At 44.3% G+C, this 18,926-nt stretch overlaps 1 protein-coding gene across 3 annotated transcripts in view; it reads right to left on the bottom strand.

Annotated features, from left to right (window-relative positions):
- Positions 1 to 18,926, bottom strand: part of LOC126095745 (cysteine--tRNA ligase, cytoplasmic) — a 100,173-nt gene that overhangs the window by 46,177 nt on the left and 35,070 nt on the right. For all 3 annotated transcript variants that reach the window (XM_049910520.1, XM_049910519.1, XM_049910518.1), the window contains exons 4-5: positions 10,896 to 11,036; positions 10,236 to 10,446 (exon numbers count right to left, since the gene is read on the bottom strand). In XM_049910520.1, coding sequence (XP_049766477.1) covers positions 10,236 to 10,446; positions 10,896 to 11,036 — 352 coding nt within the window. The remainder of the gene's footprint in view (positions 1 to 10,235; positions 10,447 to 10,895; positions 11,037 to 18,926) is intronic.

The following is an 18,926-nucleotide window of genomic DNA, read 5'->3' as shown; positions in this document are numbered from 1 at the left end:
AACTGCACAACAATTGATAATTGATAACCCTGGCAATAGCATTGCTTATGTGTGAGAACACTCAACTGAAAGTATCAAAAATATAACAGCTTAAAATTTTTGCCTCTGAGTTTGCTTTCCAAGATGTTGACTAGTGTAGGAGTAACTAATTCTAGCATGAGAAAAGTTAAAAAGGGAGTTTGTGATAATTGTAAGGGCAAAATAACAAAGATAAACAAACAAATTTCAGGCCTACAATTCATAATCAGTGCTGTAAGAAGAGATGTGAATCCACTAAAGAGAGAAAACCGGGACCTAAATTCAAGGCAAAAACCAAGTGAAATGATGCAATAAATCATCTAAGTTGATAAAAGTTTCACACAAAGCTAGTACTTCAATGATAAAAAGAACAACAAACTCTGTAGAACCAGTTACATTTTGCAATAAAAGCAAATATGATGTTTAGCAATGAAGTGCCCATGACAACTGCGCAAATGATCATGATCTTGAATAAAATCAGCAACTGAAAATGAATGGTCTTTTTGGAAATCTCAACAACAAACATGGATCGTCAAAAAAAAAAAAAAAAGAGAGAGAGAGAGAGAGAGAGAGAGAGCGAGAGAGAGAGAGTATTGTACTTTTACTAGCAAACAGGCATGATAGAATTCTATCTAATATGGTCAGAGAGAAAAACTGTGACACAAGAGTGACTGATGTAGTGAAACCTGCAGTGAGAACCAAACATGTTGCAGACACTGATTTTCAAATGAAAATAAAACAGGATAAAGGCTATCGTTTGCATAACGGACTCGCACGACGTAGCTAAATCTAATTTATAGTTTGCATGTAAACAAAGAATTCTGGACAGCAAACATGAAAAGAAAGAAATTGTGTTCAGAATACATTAGGAGTGGTGTATTAGAAATAAGTTATCTGCAGTGAAACCTGCACATCAAGTGGGGAATTCACTTTAAGAATGAAGGGAAACGGATTTGTACTTGATTGCATTAATGAAATAATTAAATAGAAACTTTTAAGGAATAAACCTATCTGTGTCATACTGACAACAATGAGAAAAGTAAAATGAGCAAGAAAGAAGAAAATAAATCCATCACAACTGGTGACCTAAATTTAAACTAAAGGTATGTGATGCTGTAAATATGAAACCAACTACCTAGTCATGAATAAACCCAATCTAAAAATTTATCACTATAATGTACAATCCCTGCATAATAATATTGACAAAATTAACCCACTATTAACAGATGAACTAAAGGAAACCTTAGTATTAAGTGTTTTGAGCATTGGCTTAACTTTGAACTAATTTAACATACAAAAATAAATACGTTCATTTTGTCTTCCTAGTACAGGGGAAATGGCTGAAAGCAAGGGGAAACTACAGCCGTAATTTTTCCCAAGGGCATGCAGCTTTACTGTATGGTTAAATGATGATGGTGTCCTCTCGGGTAAAATATTCCGGAGGTAAAATAGTCCTCCATTCAGATCTCCGGGCGGGGACTACTCAAGAGGACGTCGTTAGGAGGAGAAAGAAAACTGGCGTTCTACGGATCGGAGCATGGAATGTCAGATCCCTTAATCGGGCAGGTAGGTTATAAAATTTAAAAAAGGAAATGGATAGGTTAAAGTTAGATACAGTGGGAATTAGTGAAGTTCAGTGGCAGGAGGAACAAGACTTTTGGTCATGTGAATACAGGGTTATAAATACAAAATCAAATAGGGGTAATGCAGGAGTAGGTTTAATAATGAATAAAAAAATAGGAGTGCGGGTAAGCTACTACAAACAGCATAGTGAACGCATTATTGTGGCCAAGACAGACACGAAGCCCAAGTATATACACCAACTAGCTCTGCAGATGATGAAGAAATTGATGAAATGTATGATGAGATAAAAGAAATTATTCAGGTAATGAAGGGAGAGAAAAATTTAATAGTCATGGGTGACTGGAATTCGAGAGTAGGAAAAGAGAGAGAAGGAAAGAGAGTAGGAAAAGGGAGAGGAGGAAAGAGAGTAGGAAAAGAGAGAGGAGGAAAGAGTAGGAAAAGAGAGAGGAGGAAACATAGTAGGTGAATATGGATTGGGGGTAAGAAATGAAAGAGGAAGCCGTCTGGTAGAATTTTGCACAGAGCATAACTGAATCATAGCTAACACTTGGTTCAAGAATCATAAAAGAAGGTTGTACACATGGAAGAATCCTGGAGATACTAGAAGGTATCAGATAGATTATATAACGCATAAAAAGTTCTCGGTTTGCTTGCCGCGTCAAATTTGAATAACATCCCAAGGTTTCGATGACTACCTCCGTCATCTTCATCAGGGGTAAAACTGACTGTCGTGGACCGGCGAGGCTTCCGCTTTTATAAGCAGTGGACTGCTTCTCATTGGCTAGATGATGTCACAGTGAAAACGGCACATTCTGAGGTGGCGGCCTCTATGTCCATAGATTTTCTTTGCGCACTTTATCCAGCGTTGCTTGCAGCGCCATCCATCGCAACAGGCGGAGAACTGCGAGGAATGTAACAAGTCTCCCTCTGTGCTCTTTCTTTATCAATTGCGCACTTCTATGCATTGCTGAGTGCATAACCATAGTCTCTGTTGAAATTATTTTCACAGAGTCTAATTTCAACTGCTTCCCTGATGACAAGAGTCCCAATAGTTTGAAGCGTGAGCAAGTAGTCTTGTTTCATCGAATAAAATCTTATGTTTATTTAGCAAACTGTGCTCAGCCACCGCTGATTTTTCTAGATACCTGTTTTTCAGGTGATGCTGATGTTCCACACAGCGATCGGCAACAGTTCTTATAGACTGGCCCACATAATTTTTGCCACATTCCCAAGGAATGCTGTAAATTCCCGGTACTCTCAGGCCAAGATTATCTTTCACGGGTTGCAACATCTCCTCAATCTTCCTGGGTGGCCGGAAGACTGGTCTGATTCCTTGCCGGCTCAGGACTCTGCCGATCTTGCTGGTCGTTGCGCCGCAGAATGGTAGCCGTGCTAGGTGTTGTTCCTCTTCATCTGTTCGAACAGCATCCTTCCTATGTTTCTTCGCCAGAGTAGATCTGATATCACGATCGGAATATCCATTTTTTCTGAATATCGTCGTCAGATGGTTAATCTCAAGAGCCGAGATGGTCCTTGTCCGAAATAGCCCTAGCTCTGTGTACCAAGGTATTCAGCATAGCTCTCTTCTGAGCTGGGTGGTGAAAACTACGCGCATTTAGATATAAATCTGTATGCATCGGTTTTCTGTACACAGAATGTCCGAGAGTTGTGAACTCAATCATAATGAGGTATCTTGAACAGAATGACCTCCTCAATGCCAACCAGCATGGATTCTGAAATCATCAATTGTGTGAAACCAAACTTGCACTTTTCTCATGTGACATACTGAAAGCTTTGGCTCAAGGTGATCAGGTAGCTGCAGTATTTCTTGATTTCTGAAATGTTTTTGACGCAGTATCACATCTACACTTATTTTCAAAACTTCGACCAGATGGGGCCTGGAGTGAAATTTGTGACTGGATGGAGGACTTTTTGGTAGGGAGGACATAGCATGTTATCTTGGACGGAGATTCATCATCAGATCTAGAAGTAACTTTGGGTGTACTCCAAGGAAGTGTGTTGGGACCTTTGCTGTTTGTCTTGTACATTAATGACCTTGCAGACAATATTAATAGTAAAATGATGCTTTTTACATATGAAGTAGTGTCTGAAACAAGTTGCATAAATATTCAGTCAGATCTTGATAAGATTTCAAGTGATGCAAGGATTGGCAAGTTGCTTTAAACATTCAGAAATGTAAAATTGTGCACTTCACAGACCGAAAGAACATAGTATCTTACGACTATAATATCAATGAGTTACTAGTGGAATCGGCCAACTCATACAAATACCTGGGTGTAAAACTCTGTAGGGATATGAAATGGAATTCTCACATTGGCTCAAATGTGGATAAAGCAGGTGGCAGACTTTGGTTTATTAGTAGAATAATGGAGAAATGCAACCAACCTACAAAGGAGATTGCTTACTAGTCACTCATGCAAACGGTTCTAGAGTATTGCTGAAGTGTGTGGGACCCATACCAGGTAGGACTAACACAGGATATTGAACATAGGCACAGAATGGCAGCACGAATGGTCACAGGTTTGTTTAATCCATGGGAGAGTATCAAAGTGATACTGAAGGAATTGAAATGGAAGACTCTTTAAGATTTTCCCAAAAAATTGTGTTAACAGAGTTTCATGAACTGGCTTTAAATGGTGACACTATAAATACTTATTATCACCTACATATCACTCACAAAGTGACTGTGAGAAGATTAGAATAATTACTGCACACACACAGAGGCATTAATATAATTATTCTTCCCGAGCTCCATATGTCAATGGAACAGAAAGAAACCCTATTAACTTGTACAATGGGATGTACCCTCTGCCATGCACCTCATGGTGGTTGGCAGAGTATAGTGTAGATGTAGGTTACTGCCAAAGTTTGCCTATTACCATCTGTAAATTTTGAACTTTTCTTAAGTATATTGGAGTCTTGACTAAATAAAATGGATTTTGATTTGATTATCTATGGTAACTTCAAAAACTAGCTACATCCTACAATATTAGAACTGAAGTAAAAGCTGCTACCCAAGTAACAGACACTTACAAAACAGTTCTAGGACAGTTTCTAGTCAAGAATAGCTTACACATCGCATCACTAAAAATGTTCCATGCAGGTCTTAGTGACCAGCTGGCTCAAATACTAAGTTTGAAAGTAAAACACAGTATTGTTAACACCATCCTTTAAGAGCCACATTTAGAAAGTATAGTCGAGACAACAGACTACTTCAACAGCTTACTGAAGAAAGAAAAATAGTCACAGGTTTACAAAAACAATGATATATGAAAAAAATGTAATACTTTCATTGATGGAGTAACCCATTTCTTTCAAATTTTATTTCTACAGAAAACTGTAACCATAACAGGAATTCTAGAACAAACAGTTGGATCACAAGGGGAATAAGGATCTCTTGTCAGAAGAAGAGACTACGCCATAAAATACATAACATGAAAAATTCCTCATCTGAATTACATGTATACTACAAAAAATACTCTAAAATACTATAAAAAATAATAAGTGCAGCAAAACTTCTTGTAGTGTTATAAAAAAAGAATCTGGTGAAAATGGATACTCATGCAGAAATACCCAGTGATTATAATTAAACTTTCCCTTTTAATATGTTACAACACAGAATTACTGTATGAGTGCCAAACTTGGTAGCAGTAATGTCCTGAGTATGGTGTGCAAGATTTCCAAGCGTCACAGTGCCACTGTCCAATTCCAGCTATGGCCACCAGGTGCCGTAATCAGTGAACAAGATTCACAGTTTCACACACCTGACCAATCGCAGTGCACTTGTTGATGTGTCAACATGAGCTTGGACAAAAGGAGCGGGGCATTATTGGTGTAGTTCTTTTATCAAAACAACAGTAATGCTGCAGCTGCACTTTCAGAATATCACTGGCTGAAAGGATTACGGAAGAGTCCTCTTTCACCACCTGCTGTGCGGAGCATGATGAAGTAGTTCGAATAAACTGGAAAACAGGCCGTCACTCCGGGAAGAGGCCAACATCCAGTTGCACCACAGGTGGTTGATGAAAGCAGACAACAATGTGTGCAATTCCCGATCATCAGGCAGTGCGCGTGCTATGTCACGGGAGTTAAACATCCCGTGCTCCACTGTATGGAAGATGCTTCAAACCATTCTCAAATGGTATCGTACAGTAGCTTGCACCACAGGACGCAAAAATGTGTCGACTTCGCTCTCCACTTTCATGCAAGGATTGAAGTTGATGAGGGCTGGCCCTGGATCATCTTATGGACAGACAAAGCTCATTTTTCTTTGACAGGTGAGGTGACTGCAAAGAATTGCCGAGTGTGGGGATATTCCTCCAGTCACTGTGCATTAAGTTCCTCTGTATGGTAAACATGTCACTGTACGATGTGGCTTCACAGCTACGCTCATCACTGGTCATTCTTTTTTGAACAGGTTGACACTCAAGGATCAAAGGCATACAGTGTGACTGGCCAATGTTGGTGCAATATGCTATGCCAGCATGTCATTCACCCTGCAAGAGAGAGATACAATGAACTCAACAGTTTTCAGGCAAGACGTGACCCCACTGCACATCACCCATAAAGTTCACCTGCTTCTCTGAGACCCATTTGGAAACGATCGAATAATAAGCTGATAATTCAATCGTTTCCAAATGCTTGAATGGCACAATCACCTGATCTCATTCCCTGTGATTTCTGGTTGTAAGGCTACCTGAAGCACAGAGTTTATCAGGGGAACATTCACACTTGTGCTGATCTGAAGTGCAGTATATCAAGAGAGGTAGCCAGCCCACCTATGGACATGCTTTGTTCTGCTGTACAGAATGCGATCCTGTACTTTCAGGCTCTTCTGGACATTGATGGGCACCATATTGAACCCCTTTGTAGCAGTAATGGTACCGGTATTAAATGGTATGACGTGCTGTAGCAGTACATTAAAAGTATTTCACAAATTGATTCTGCATTATTTCTCTTCCCCATGACATCAACATTGGTCCTTGTACAGCAATTAGCTTCCATGTTATAATGTGTTAAATAGGGAAAGTTTAATTGCAGCCACCCAGTATAACACTGTCATAAGAAAATGGAAAAGTAACAAATCCTTGGGGGGAAAAAGAAAAAATGGAGAGAGAGAGAGAGAGCCAATGCATTTAACAGCATTTTCACGGGTATTGCTGACAACATGAAAATAATCAAACTTTAATAAGAACAATAAAGCCAATGAAAATAAAGTAAGTGAATTCAGAGGGTCAATGTCCATCAGCTCTTTCTCACAAAATGAAGTAGCAAAAGCTACTGACTCTGCAGGCATTGATGGTGTTCCTATAACAATTTTGAAGAACAGTGCACTAAACCTAATTGAAGCACTTTTACATTTACGTGACTGCTCCCTTCAAGTAGGCACTTTCCCTGACGTACTGAAAACTTCAGAGGTTATTCCATCATACAACTCAGGTGACAGACAGAAAGAGAGAGAGAGAGAGAGAGAGAGAGAATGTAAATAACTACAAACCCATCACAATCCCCTCTTGCATTTCAAAAATATTAGAAATAGTTATGTATGACAGACTTATGGAATCTGTAAATAAAAACAGTATCCCATGTAAGGAATAAAAAGGTTAACAACCACTGTTATTTATGAGTGCATCAATTGCATGCTAAGCCTGACCGGCAAGAAAAAGCAACCAACAGGAGTATTTATTGACCTACCAAAAGCATTTGACATGGTGGATCATAAGATTCTGCAGTCAAAGCTTGAAAAATGTGGTATTTGAGGTCTGTCCAAAAATAGGACCAGTTTCTTCCTGAGCTAACATAAGCAAGCAGTGCACATCAAACACACAAATGTCAACCAAAAGACTATCTCTGGAAACTTATCGGACTATAAACCAATTAAAGATGATGGACCTCAAGGATCAGTAATAGGACCCCTTTTCTACATAAATGACCCAACCTTGAATGTGGATGCACATGAAACAATCATATTAGCAGACAACACCACAATTCTAGAAAGAGTGAAAGTGAAAAAGAATTTACAGCATTCCGTAAACAGTGTCACAAAACAACTTAGTAAATGGACACAGAATAACCAGCTTGTAATATACAGTAACAAAACTAAATTAATTGGATAGATAAAAATTGTATTCACCAAGCAGCAGCAGAGCACACACATAAAAGAAGGTTACAATTAGGTAAGCTTTCAGAACCTGTGGCTCCTTCTTTGGGCAGAAGGGTTAAAGGGGAAGAAAGAGGGGTGAAGAAAAAGGACTGGAGAGGTCTATGGAAAGGGGGAGATTTTGGGAAAGTCACCCAGAACAGCAGGCCAAGGGAGACTTACTAGATGGGATGAGAAGCCCTGCGGTTCTGGCTGACTTCCCCGAAAACTACCCCTTTTCCTAGATCTCTCCAGTCCTTTTTCTTCGCCCATCTTCCTTCTTTTCTCCTCTTCTGCTTGAAGAAGGAGCCACAGGCTACAAAGCCTGACTAATTGCGATCTCCTTTTTTGTGTATGTTCTGCCACCACTTGGTGAGTAGATTTTTTATCCAACCAATTAATTTATTTGTGCAAAAAATGATTGTTTACAGTAATAAAACTGGTGTACTAAAATTCCATAATGCTCCAAATAAGGATACTTTTATCTCGTATATCAACAATGAACCAGTTGGTAATAGTATGGAAACCAAATTCTTAGGCCTATGGTTCCAAAGCAAAGTAAAATAAAATGGAACAAATATATTTGATACCTTAATGCAAAATTGAGCAAGAGATGCCACCACCTTTCGTCACTGAAATGTTGTTGTAGCAAGAAAACAACAGTGAATGTGTATCAAGCCTACTTTCATTCTTGCCTTAAATATGGGGTCACAGACAAAACAAAAACTTACATATCTCCCAAATCAACACATCTCTGTGCCAAAACAGTACTTTCCCCATGGGAGTTATACTTTCTAACAAACTTCATGAAAACATAAAAGCAATTACTGAGGTCAAAACCTTTGGAAATTCTCCAAAAGTCATATTTACAGCATCACTGCTTTTACTCAGTTTTTTAAATTTGTGATGTGTGCTATATAAATAGTTATTGTATTGCGGTTAATTTGGTGGAAGCGACAAAACAGCGAAGTCATCGGTCTCATCGGATTAGGTAAGGCTGGGGAAGAAAGTTGGCTATACACTTTCAAAGGAACCATCCTGGCATTTGCCTGAAGTGATTTTGGGAAATCATGGAAAATCTAAATCAGGATGGCCGGACATGGGATCGAATCATCATCCTCCCGAATGCAAGTCCAGTGTGCTAACCACTGTACCAACCCACTCAGTAATACTTAATGTATGAAGTATATTATTGTAATATTAAGTATGCATGCTTAAAAATCACTTCCACCTTTATTCTTACAAACTGACTTGTGAAATGTCTTATACATACACTGCTGGGTAGACAACAGGACCAATAAAACACAATCTACACACTGCACATCAATGTCACATTGGATTCGAATGCATTCAGGGTTGAGGGTTGGGTTGTTTGGGGGACCAACCAGCGAGGTCAACAGTCTCACTAGATTGGGGAAGGAAGTCGGCCACACTCTTTCAAAGGAACCATCCTTGCATTCCATTGAGGAGGACTAATGCTAACGACCTGTAACATACTTGACAAGGCTCAACAAAGCAGAGTGGATGTGGCACTTGAGAAAAAACTTCTGGGTGGTTATAATGTAAGTGCAGCTATTCATGGGGGTTCAGTGTGGGCTGTAATTATAGTATGGCACTGAAACTGTGCAGATATGCTCATGCATTAATGCGGAACCAATTTACGCTGGAAAATTAGTTCCAATTTTGACCATAGGTGGAAATCTGGCGCTGTACAGCATCTCGTCCACGTCTCTGGTGCTCATATTGAACAAATTGTGAAAGCAGCGGTTACTAATATTATCAACATTATGCCTTTCTCACCTGTTTGATCTTTTCTGCCCATGTCCCATTCACAATCCATTACATATGGAAACATTTCGATATCTTTCTTGCGTTCACAGAACCAGATTTACACATGGTGGCCAAAATTGGAACTAATTTTTTTCCCACCATAAAGTGGTTCTGAATAACACATAGGAATATCTATCAAGTTTCACTGCCATATGATAATTATGTCCCACAATAGACTTAGTGTGTAGCTGCAATTTAATTATAACCACCTGATGCTATTGGCTGATGGTTGACCACTTGATTTGTTGAAATGTCAGTGGCAAAATTATTTTACCAAAATATAAATGTAACATGGTATTTCACTTATAAAGGAAAACCACTAAGAAATAACTGCAATGGCGAGAGAAATTACAATGTATATTAGATCCACATATCTGCTTATGGAAGTAGTAGAATAAAGTTTCTGTAAAAAAAATCTATGGAACATAAAACATCACCATTCCAAAGTACCTAACAACTTTTGCGAATTTATGCAGATACATCTGTACCTAACACTGCAGAAATATATGAATTTATGCAGATAAATATGCACCTAGCACTGCAGAAGTATATGTTCTGGTTTGACTTTCTTCCCCTTCAAACACGTTTTCTTCTCATGGCAAAAGTGACATTTTTCAATACATTCTCACAACGTACAACATACCTTCACCATCCTGAAGTGACTTTGCATCCCCATATGCTTCAGGAACCAATTTTGCATAAAAATGGTTCTTTCTGGCATCAAAAGCCGCAACATCAAAATATACAGAGCCATTGGATTCATAGGCTATGCCATTTGCTATTATCTTCTCAATATAATTTATTATTTCAGGAATATACTCACTCACACGAGTAAGAACATTTGGACGGAGGACCTGTAAGAGCAGTAAAAAAGGGAAGTGTACATTACACCAAGTAAGTGATAAAATGACGACAAAGATTTTCTCTTATTTCAAATATACAATTTTTTGCTGATGTTGGAGATATAGTATGGTGAAAGTACTAACCATAAATAATTATGTTCTTCAAAAATAATCTGAACTAATTTGTACAAATTATTTTTATTTAGTTGATTTTTAAAAAAATCGTTTTGTATATTGTTATTCCCACAGTGAAGTCCTACACATCGTGATGAAAGAAATGTTTCAAAGAAAATATGTTGATAATGTAGTGGATTGACTGTTCCTCTCATTTGTGGTCTCGGTAACTTTGACAGATCTTAGCTGAAGACTTTATGAGCAATGGCATTTCAGTTATTAGTATTTATGAGGAACAATGAGGTGACACTACATATAGTTCGTCAACAAAGTTTTTGAGGGCTTACATTTAATGCATCCATATCTTTGTGAAATTCAGATTCCCAGTGTCGCGATAATTTTGCAAATATCGAGATGTCATTAACAGATGCTCCTTCTCGTTGATCCAGCCATTCTGCAAGTGGATCTCTAGCTTCCTTCAGCAGCAGCTGTAACAAGAGTTTATTTTCACTCAGACCACACAAATTAGGTTAACCCTTTAACTGTTCCGGACGAGTTAACATGCACACCTTTGTACCTGTCCCCGTGTGCTCTGAACGTGTTTACGCGTGCCACCAGTCCTCCTACCTGGTACTCTAAAAGTGTCTACACATAGACACGTTCAGAGTGCCAGGTAGAATGACTGGTGGCACGCGTAAACATGTTCAGAGCACATGGGGACAGGTACAAAGGTGTGCGCGTTAACACATCCAGAGCAGTTAAAGGGTTAATTTTATTAGCTCAGGTAAAATTACTTCCTTCGACACTGAAGACCCATAACAAAAAGCAGTGCAATATTTTAAAACATCACACAAAAAAGGAGTATATTGTTTTTGGGAACTGAAGTGTTCTCAAAACTCATTTAAAATCTCTTTCTGGTACAGCTTTCCATGTCACCTTTCATTCTATGAAGTACTGTTTCAAACATTTTACATCCTGATCTCTTCCAACATGTCTAAAGTTACATAGTAAACGAATGAATATACACTTAGACAACAAAATGTCAGGTAGAGAGACCAAGTGAATGAGGATGCAAAGCTTCCACGGTCAGTAAGCTTCTTAGGTATAAATAAAAGTTTATCTCGTTTGGAGGTACTGTTTGGTGGAAAAAACAACTGATGAATGGTGCTCTTATTTCCAGCTGGGTGTCACTGTTCTTAGCAACTTGTTGACATATTACTTGTTGGCTTCTGTCCCAGAACCTTTGATCAATGTTTGTTTAATGATTTTCTTGACATTACACCAGCATGACTGCCTGGCATTATCCAAGATTCAACCTCCACTGCCATGAAAATTGACCAAAGGTACCAAGGCACAAGACAACAGGCAAATGAATGACACACTTACCATTTTCTGGTGAAGTAGCATGATTCTGAGGCTGAAGAGATATTTTTATATTGGTAGGGTGTCCCCCCCCCCCCCCCCACCCTCGGCCACACATTGTTGTCAGCAGTCAGGGAGGCAGAGGGTGGGGTGATGGTTGGTTGGTTTGTGGGATTAAAAAAAAAAAAAAAAAAAAGTTAAAACCACCCAAAGAGAATAAAAATGAACAACAGGAAAGACGGCAGATGACACAGGACAAGAAATACTCCGACAAAGAACAGACAAAACAAATTAAAATCACACCGAGTGTGACGGTGGTTGGCTGACCAGAGAGAAAAAAGGGAAAAGTCAACCACCGAGAAACGCATTAAAAAAAGCAGACTAAAATCGTAGGCCATCGGCCAGAATCAACACAAAAAAAACACACACATTTACATTAAGCGATAAAATCCCCCTGCCCGAATAAAACGCAAAACTAAGTCCGCTATAGCAGAGTCGTCAGTTAAAAGCGCAGGGAGCGTATCAGGCAGCGCAAAAGTCTGCCTGAACACAGTTAAAAGGGCGCACTCCAACAGAATATGGACCACCGTCAAGGATGCCCCACAGCGACAAAGAGGTGGATCCTCACGAAAAAGTAGATAACTGTGCGTCAGTCAGGTGTGGCCAATACTGAGCCGACAAAGGACGACTGAGTCCCTGTGGGTGGCTCGCATGGATGACCGCCAAACAGTCGTCGTCTCCTTGAGACGACGGAGTTTGTTTGCCACAGGCAGGTTGCGCCATTCAGCGTCCCAGAAATCTAAAACTTTGCGGCGTAATAGTGCCCGCAAATCAGTCACCGGGAGGCCAATCTCCAGAGGTGGTTTACTGGTGGCCTCTTTCGCCAGGCGGTCAACATTCTCATTGCCGGGTATCCCAACATAGCCTGGGGTCCACACAAAGGCCACAGAGCGGCCGCGATGTGGATGAGTATGCAGGGACTCATGGATAGCCATCACCAGACGAGAACGAGGAAAACACTGGTCGAGAGCTCGTAAACCGCTCAGGGAATCACTACAGATAACGAAGGACTCACCTGAGCAAGAGCGGATATACTCTAGGGCTCGAAAGATGGTGACCAGCCCAGCAGTGTAAACGCTGCAGCCAGCCGGCAAGGAACGTTCGGAATGGTCCCCTAGAGTTAGCGCATAACCAACTTGACCAGCAACCATCGAGCCGTCAGTGTAAACAACGCCAGAGCCCTGATACGTGGCCAGGATGGAATAAAAGCGGCGGCGGAAGGCCTCTGGAGGGACTGAGTCCTTCGGGCCCTGTGCCAAGTCGAAGGCAAGAGCGAGGCACACACCACGGGGGTGTACGCAGAGGTGCCCGGAAAGGAGGTGGAACAGGGCAAAACCCAAGCCCGGAGAGAAGCTCCTTGACGCGTACGGCGATCGGACAACCCGACCGGGGCCGACTGTCTGGCAGATGGACGACTGACTGCGGGAACAGGACACGGTAATTTGGATGCCCGGGCAAGCTAAAAACATGGGCAGCATAAGCAGCCAGTAATTGTTGGCGTCGTAACCGCAGTGGAGGGACACCTGCCTCCACTAGTATGCTGTCCACAGGGCTGGTGCGGAAAGCACCAGTGGCAAGGCGTATCCCGCTATGGAGGATTGGGTCCAGCACCCGCAACACAGATGGGGATGCTGAGCCATAAGCCAGGCTCCCACAATCCAGACGAGACTGGTAGAGCCGTAACAGGGTAGATCGGTCGGCGCCCCAACGGGTGTGGCTCAAGCACTGCAGAGCATTGAGATGCCGCCAACACCCCTGTTTGAGCTGCCGGATATGAGGCAGCCAAGTCAACCGGGCATCGAAAACCACCCCCAAAAACCTGTGTGATTCCACCACTGAAAGAAGTTCGCTGTCAAGAGAAAGCTGCGGCTCCAAGTGGACAGTACGTCGCCAGCAGAAATGTATAACGCGGGTCTTGGCTGCCGAAAACTGGAACCCATGACCTACTGCCCAAGACTGTGCCTTGCGGATTGGGCCCTGTAGCTGACGCTCAACAGCTGCAATGCCAGTAGAGCTGTAGTAAAGGCAGAAGTCGTCAGCATACAGGGAAGCGGAGACAGAATTTCCCAAGGCCGCAGCGAGCCCGTTAATGGCTATTAAAAACAGGCAGACACTTAAAACAGAACCCTGTGGCACGCCGTTCTCCTGGACGTGGGAGGAACTATATGAGGCGGCGACTTGCACGCGGAAGGTACAATATGACAGGAAATTGCGGATAAAGATCGGCAGAGGGCCCCGAAGACCCCATCCATGAAGTGTAGAAAGGATGTGATGATGCCATGTCGTATCTTACGTCTTCCGCATGTCGAAAAAGACAGCGACCAGGTGTTGACGGCGGGCAAAAGCAGTACGGATGGCCGACTCCCGGCTCACCAGATTGTCGGCGGCGGAGCGGCCTTTATGGAACCCACCCTGAGACGGAGCCAGAAGGCCCCAAGACTCCAGTACCCAATTCAAGCACCGGCTCACCATCCGTTCGAGAAGCTTGCAAAGAACGTTGGTGAGGCTAATGGGACGTAGCTGTCCACCTCCAAAGGGCTCTTGCCCGGTTTCAAAACGGGGATGACAATGCTTTCCTGCCATTGCGACGGAAACTCACCCTCAACCCAGAGACGGTTGTAAAGGTCGAGGGAGCGTCGCTTGCAGTCCACTGAAAGGTGTTTCAGCATCTGACAGTGGATGCGATCTGGCCCGGGAGCGGTATCAGGGCAAGTGGCAAGGGCACTGTGAAATTCCCACTCACTGAATGGAGCATTGTAGGATTCAGAAGAGTGGGTGCGAAAAGAAAGGCTCCGACATTCCATCCGCTCTTTAATGTAGCGGAAGGCCTGCGGTTAATTCGCAGAAGCGGAAGTCATAGCAAAATGCTCTGCTAAGCTGTTTGCAATGACGTCGGAGTCAGTACAAACTGCTCCATTCAGTGAGAGCGCAGGGACGCTGGCAGGAGACCAATAGCCGAAGACGCGTCGAATCTTGGCCCAGACCTGCGATGGAGTGACATGGAGGCCAATGGTGGACACATACCGTTCCCAGCACTCCTTCTTGCCTTGGCAGATAAGGAGGCGGGCCCGTGGATGCAGCCGTTTGAAGGCGATAAGGTGGTCTATGGAGGGATGTCGCTTGTGATGCTGGAGCGCCCGCCGGCGATCTTTAATCGCTTCAGCGGTCTCAGGCGACCACCAAGGCACAGCCCTCTGCTGAGGGGACCCAGAAGAACGGGGAATGGCAGATTCGGCGGCAGTAACGATGCCGGTGGTGACCGATTGAACCACCGCATCAATGGCATGACTAGAGAGAGGTGCAATAGCGGCAGTGGAGGAAAACAAGTCCCAGTCAGCCTTATTCATAGCCCATCTGCTGGGGCTCCCAGAAGAGTGACATGGTGGCTGTGACAGAAGGATCGGAAAGTGGTCACTGCCACACAAGTCGTCATGCATACTCCAGTGGACAGATGGTAAGAGGCTAGGGCTACAGATTGAAAGGTCAATGGCGGAGTAGGTGCCATGCGCCACACTGAAATGTGTGGAGGCACCATCATTCAAAATCGAGAGATCGAGCTGCGACAATAAATGCTCAATGGTGGCGCCTCGACCTGTTGCCACTGACCCACCCCACAGAGGGTTATGGGCGTTAAAGTCGCCCAGTAATAAGAAAGGTGGCGGCAATTGAGCTATCAGCGCAGCCAGGACATGCTGCGCGACATCACCCTCCAGTGGAAGGTAAAGACTGCAGACGGTAAGAGCCTGCGGCGTCCACACCCTAACAGCGACAGCCTCTAAAGCTGTTTGTAGAGGGACAGACTTGCTGTGAAGAGAGTTAAGGACATAGATGCAGACGCCACCAGACATCCTTTCATAAGCTGCTCAGTTCTTATAATAACCCCGATAGCCACGGAGGACGGGGGTGCGCATTGCTGGAAACCAAGTTTCCTGCAGAGCAATGTAGAGGAAAGTATGAAGGCTGATAAGTCGGCGGAGCTCAGTTAGATGGTGGAAGAAACCGCTGCAATTCCACTGGAGGATGGTGTTGTCCATGGCTGAGAAAGGCGTGACAGGACTGGAAAGGCAGATTACGCCGCTGGGTCACCTGCTGCCTCCGATTGAGCACCTGTGCTAGTGCTATCCATGGCGTCTGAGGGACCAGCGAGATCGAGGTCCTCAGCGGACGCCAGAGTCTCCACCTCGTCCTCAGACGCAGAGCTGGAAGGTTGCGGTGGGGTGGCTGCCACCGCGAGTTCCTTGGGCTTAGAGCTCTTCTTCTTGGATTTCTCACGCTGCTCCTTGGGTTTAACTGGCTGGGAGGGCTTCACCGATTCAATCTCCGGGACTGAGGAGGATCGTGAAGCCCTTCGACCAGCTGATTGTGGGCACTTACGCCACTGTCGATCGTCAGCCTTCCCGCCGGTGGAAACCTGGGAAGGGAGGGACCCAAGCAACCCCTTGTGAGCGTGAGAAGGCGAAGAAGTTGGACACTTCTCCGGCTTAGAAGCGGGGACGGACGTCCCCGATGGGGGGGATGGTGTTGCTCCTGAGGTAGGTGGCGCAGGAGCAACCTGGTGGGCAGAGCCCCCCCCCACTGGCAAGGGGGCAGGAGGAGTTGTACCACTCGTCGATCCAGCCGGAAGGCGGGAAACTGATGGGGCGAGCACAGGTGTTGTAGCAGCAGCGTAGGAAGATGTCATTCTCACAGGATGTAATCTGTCGTATTTCCTTTTGGCCTCAGTATAAGTCAGTCGGTCCAGGGTCTTATATTTCATGATTTTGCGCTCTTTCTGGAAGATTCTGCAGTCTGGCGAGCAAGGTGAATGGTGCTCCCCGCAGTTGACACAGATGGGAGGCGGGGCACATGGAGTATCGGGATGAGATGGGCGTCCGCAATCTCGACATGTGAGGCTGGAAGTGCAGTGGGAAGACATATGGCCAAACTTCCAGCGCTTGAAGCACTGCATCGGGGGAGGGATATAAGGCTTGATGTCCCATCGGTAGACCATCACCTTGACCTTTTCCGGTAACGTATCACCCTCGAAGGCCAAGATGAAGGCACCGGTAGCAATCTGATTTTCCTTCGGACCCCGATGAATGCGCCGGACGAAATGTACACCTCTGCACTCTAAGTTGGCGCGCAGCTCGTCATCAGACTGCAAAAGAAGGTCCTTATGGTAAATAACTCCCTGGACGATATTTAAACTCTTATGCAGTGTGATTGTAACAGCAACATCCCCCAACTTGTCACAAGCAAGTAACCGTTGTGACTGGGCAGAGGATGCCGTTTGTATCAGGACCGATCCAGAGCGCATTTTGGACAAGCCCTCCACCTCCCCAAAATTGTCCTCTAAATGCTCGACGAAGAACTGAGGCTTTGTGGATAGAAAAGACTCCCCATCAGCTCTCGTACAAACTAAGAATCGGGGCGAATAACTACTACTGCCATCCTGAGATTTACGTTCCTCCCACAGTGAGGCCAGGGAGGGGAACGTTTTAGGATCGTACTTCTGAGCGTTAAATTGAGCCCGAGAACGCTTAGAGACTGCTGGCGGCTGGCCACCAGCGAGAGACGATGTACCACGCTTCATTGCGGGTCATCCACCCTGATGCCACCTACTCCGACCAAGGGCCCTCCCCACGGGCGCCACCCAGCCACAGCAAAGGCCACCTGGCAGGATGGCCGTTGCCGGGAGTCCCGATACCCCAGGAGGATAGGCATCTACTCCTTGGCATACGTGGGGAGTAAACGGCGCAGGCATCAGTAGAGCGATCCCTGTGTTGTCAGAGGGCTACAACCAACAGGGTACATGGCGGCCCCACCACAACGGACTGGCTACCGTGCTGGATGTTAGGTAACATGTGGTCCATGGTCGCCGTCAGTGCAGAAAGAGGCACTGCACAGTGCAAGGCGTAATCTGCACGCAGGAACGGAGTCATGCCCAAGAGACGGAGAGCGGGCAGGACTGCAATTCAACAGCGAATAAGCTGACGAAAGGGCTGATCGCAAGATGGACACAATGAACCAAGTAAGGCGCCCTTCCCCAATCGGCTCGCTCTTCGGAAAATTTTGAGAGATGGAGGTCAAACCCAACATGGGACCATCACAGAAGGCCAAAAAGTTTGAGACTCCTTTTAGTCGCCTCTTACGACAGGCAGGAATACCGCGGGCCTATTCTTACCCCCGAACCCGCAGGGGGGAGGAGGAAAGGGGCATAGTAATGGGGTGACGTGGGGTGGGGGAGGAGGAAAGGGGCACAGTAATGGGGCAAGGTCGGGGGGGGGGGGGGGGGAGGGGGGGGGGGGAAGGTGCACAGTAATGGGGTGAAGTGGGCCAGAGACTCTCAATTTCTGTGTGGGATTTCTTGATCCATCTCTCACGCTGTCCACTGCGGGGTGCGCTCTCAACTTATACCCACTAACCCTTCCCGCAGCGACTTCCTCAATACAGCAACCTGATGTTACCAAAATCACATGTTCACACTTTACTTAGGCTGTACCCCACCACCATCAACTTCTGTCTCCCAGACACTCACACCTGATGTGTCATTTGCAACATTCCAAAATAAAGTGCAGCATTTGCCCAACATACTGGCAATCACATTCACTCAGGATACTATATTGTTATACCAGGGCTCTGCTGAGCATAGCAAAGGGACCTGTGACCAACTCGGCAGACAGATTTCATGGCATATTGGTGCAAGAAACCTCAGCGGTGGGTGTTCTTGTGCAAGAAGCCATATTCAGAATATGATGACACTGCAGCATTAGTCATCTGGGGCTCCTGAAAAGTGAAGTTTCGATCCTGGCAAAGGACACCAGGACCGCAGGACCACTGACATAGCTCAAGCAATGGGCCACCAAGGCAGTGATGTCCTGATTGCCCAAAAACTATGGCTGACACTGGAGAGAAAGTGCTACTATTCCACAAATAGTGGTGGATTGAGATCACATTAATAGTCAATTTTAGACAAA

Source organism: Schistocerca cancellata, chromosome 8 (genome assembly GCF_023864275.1).
Source record: "Schistocerca cancellata isolate TAMUIC-IGC-003103 chromosome 8, iqSchCanc2.1, whole genome shotgun sequence".
In the NCBI taxonomy this organism is placed as follows: Eukaryota; Metazoa; Arthropoda; class Insecta; order Orthoptera; family Acrididae; genus Schistocerca; species Schistocerca cancellata.
Note: the sequence above shows the minus strand (reverse complement) of the source record. Positions and strands in the feature narration are given on the sequence as shown.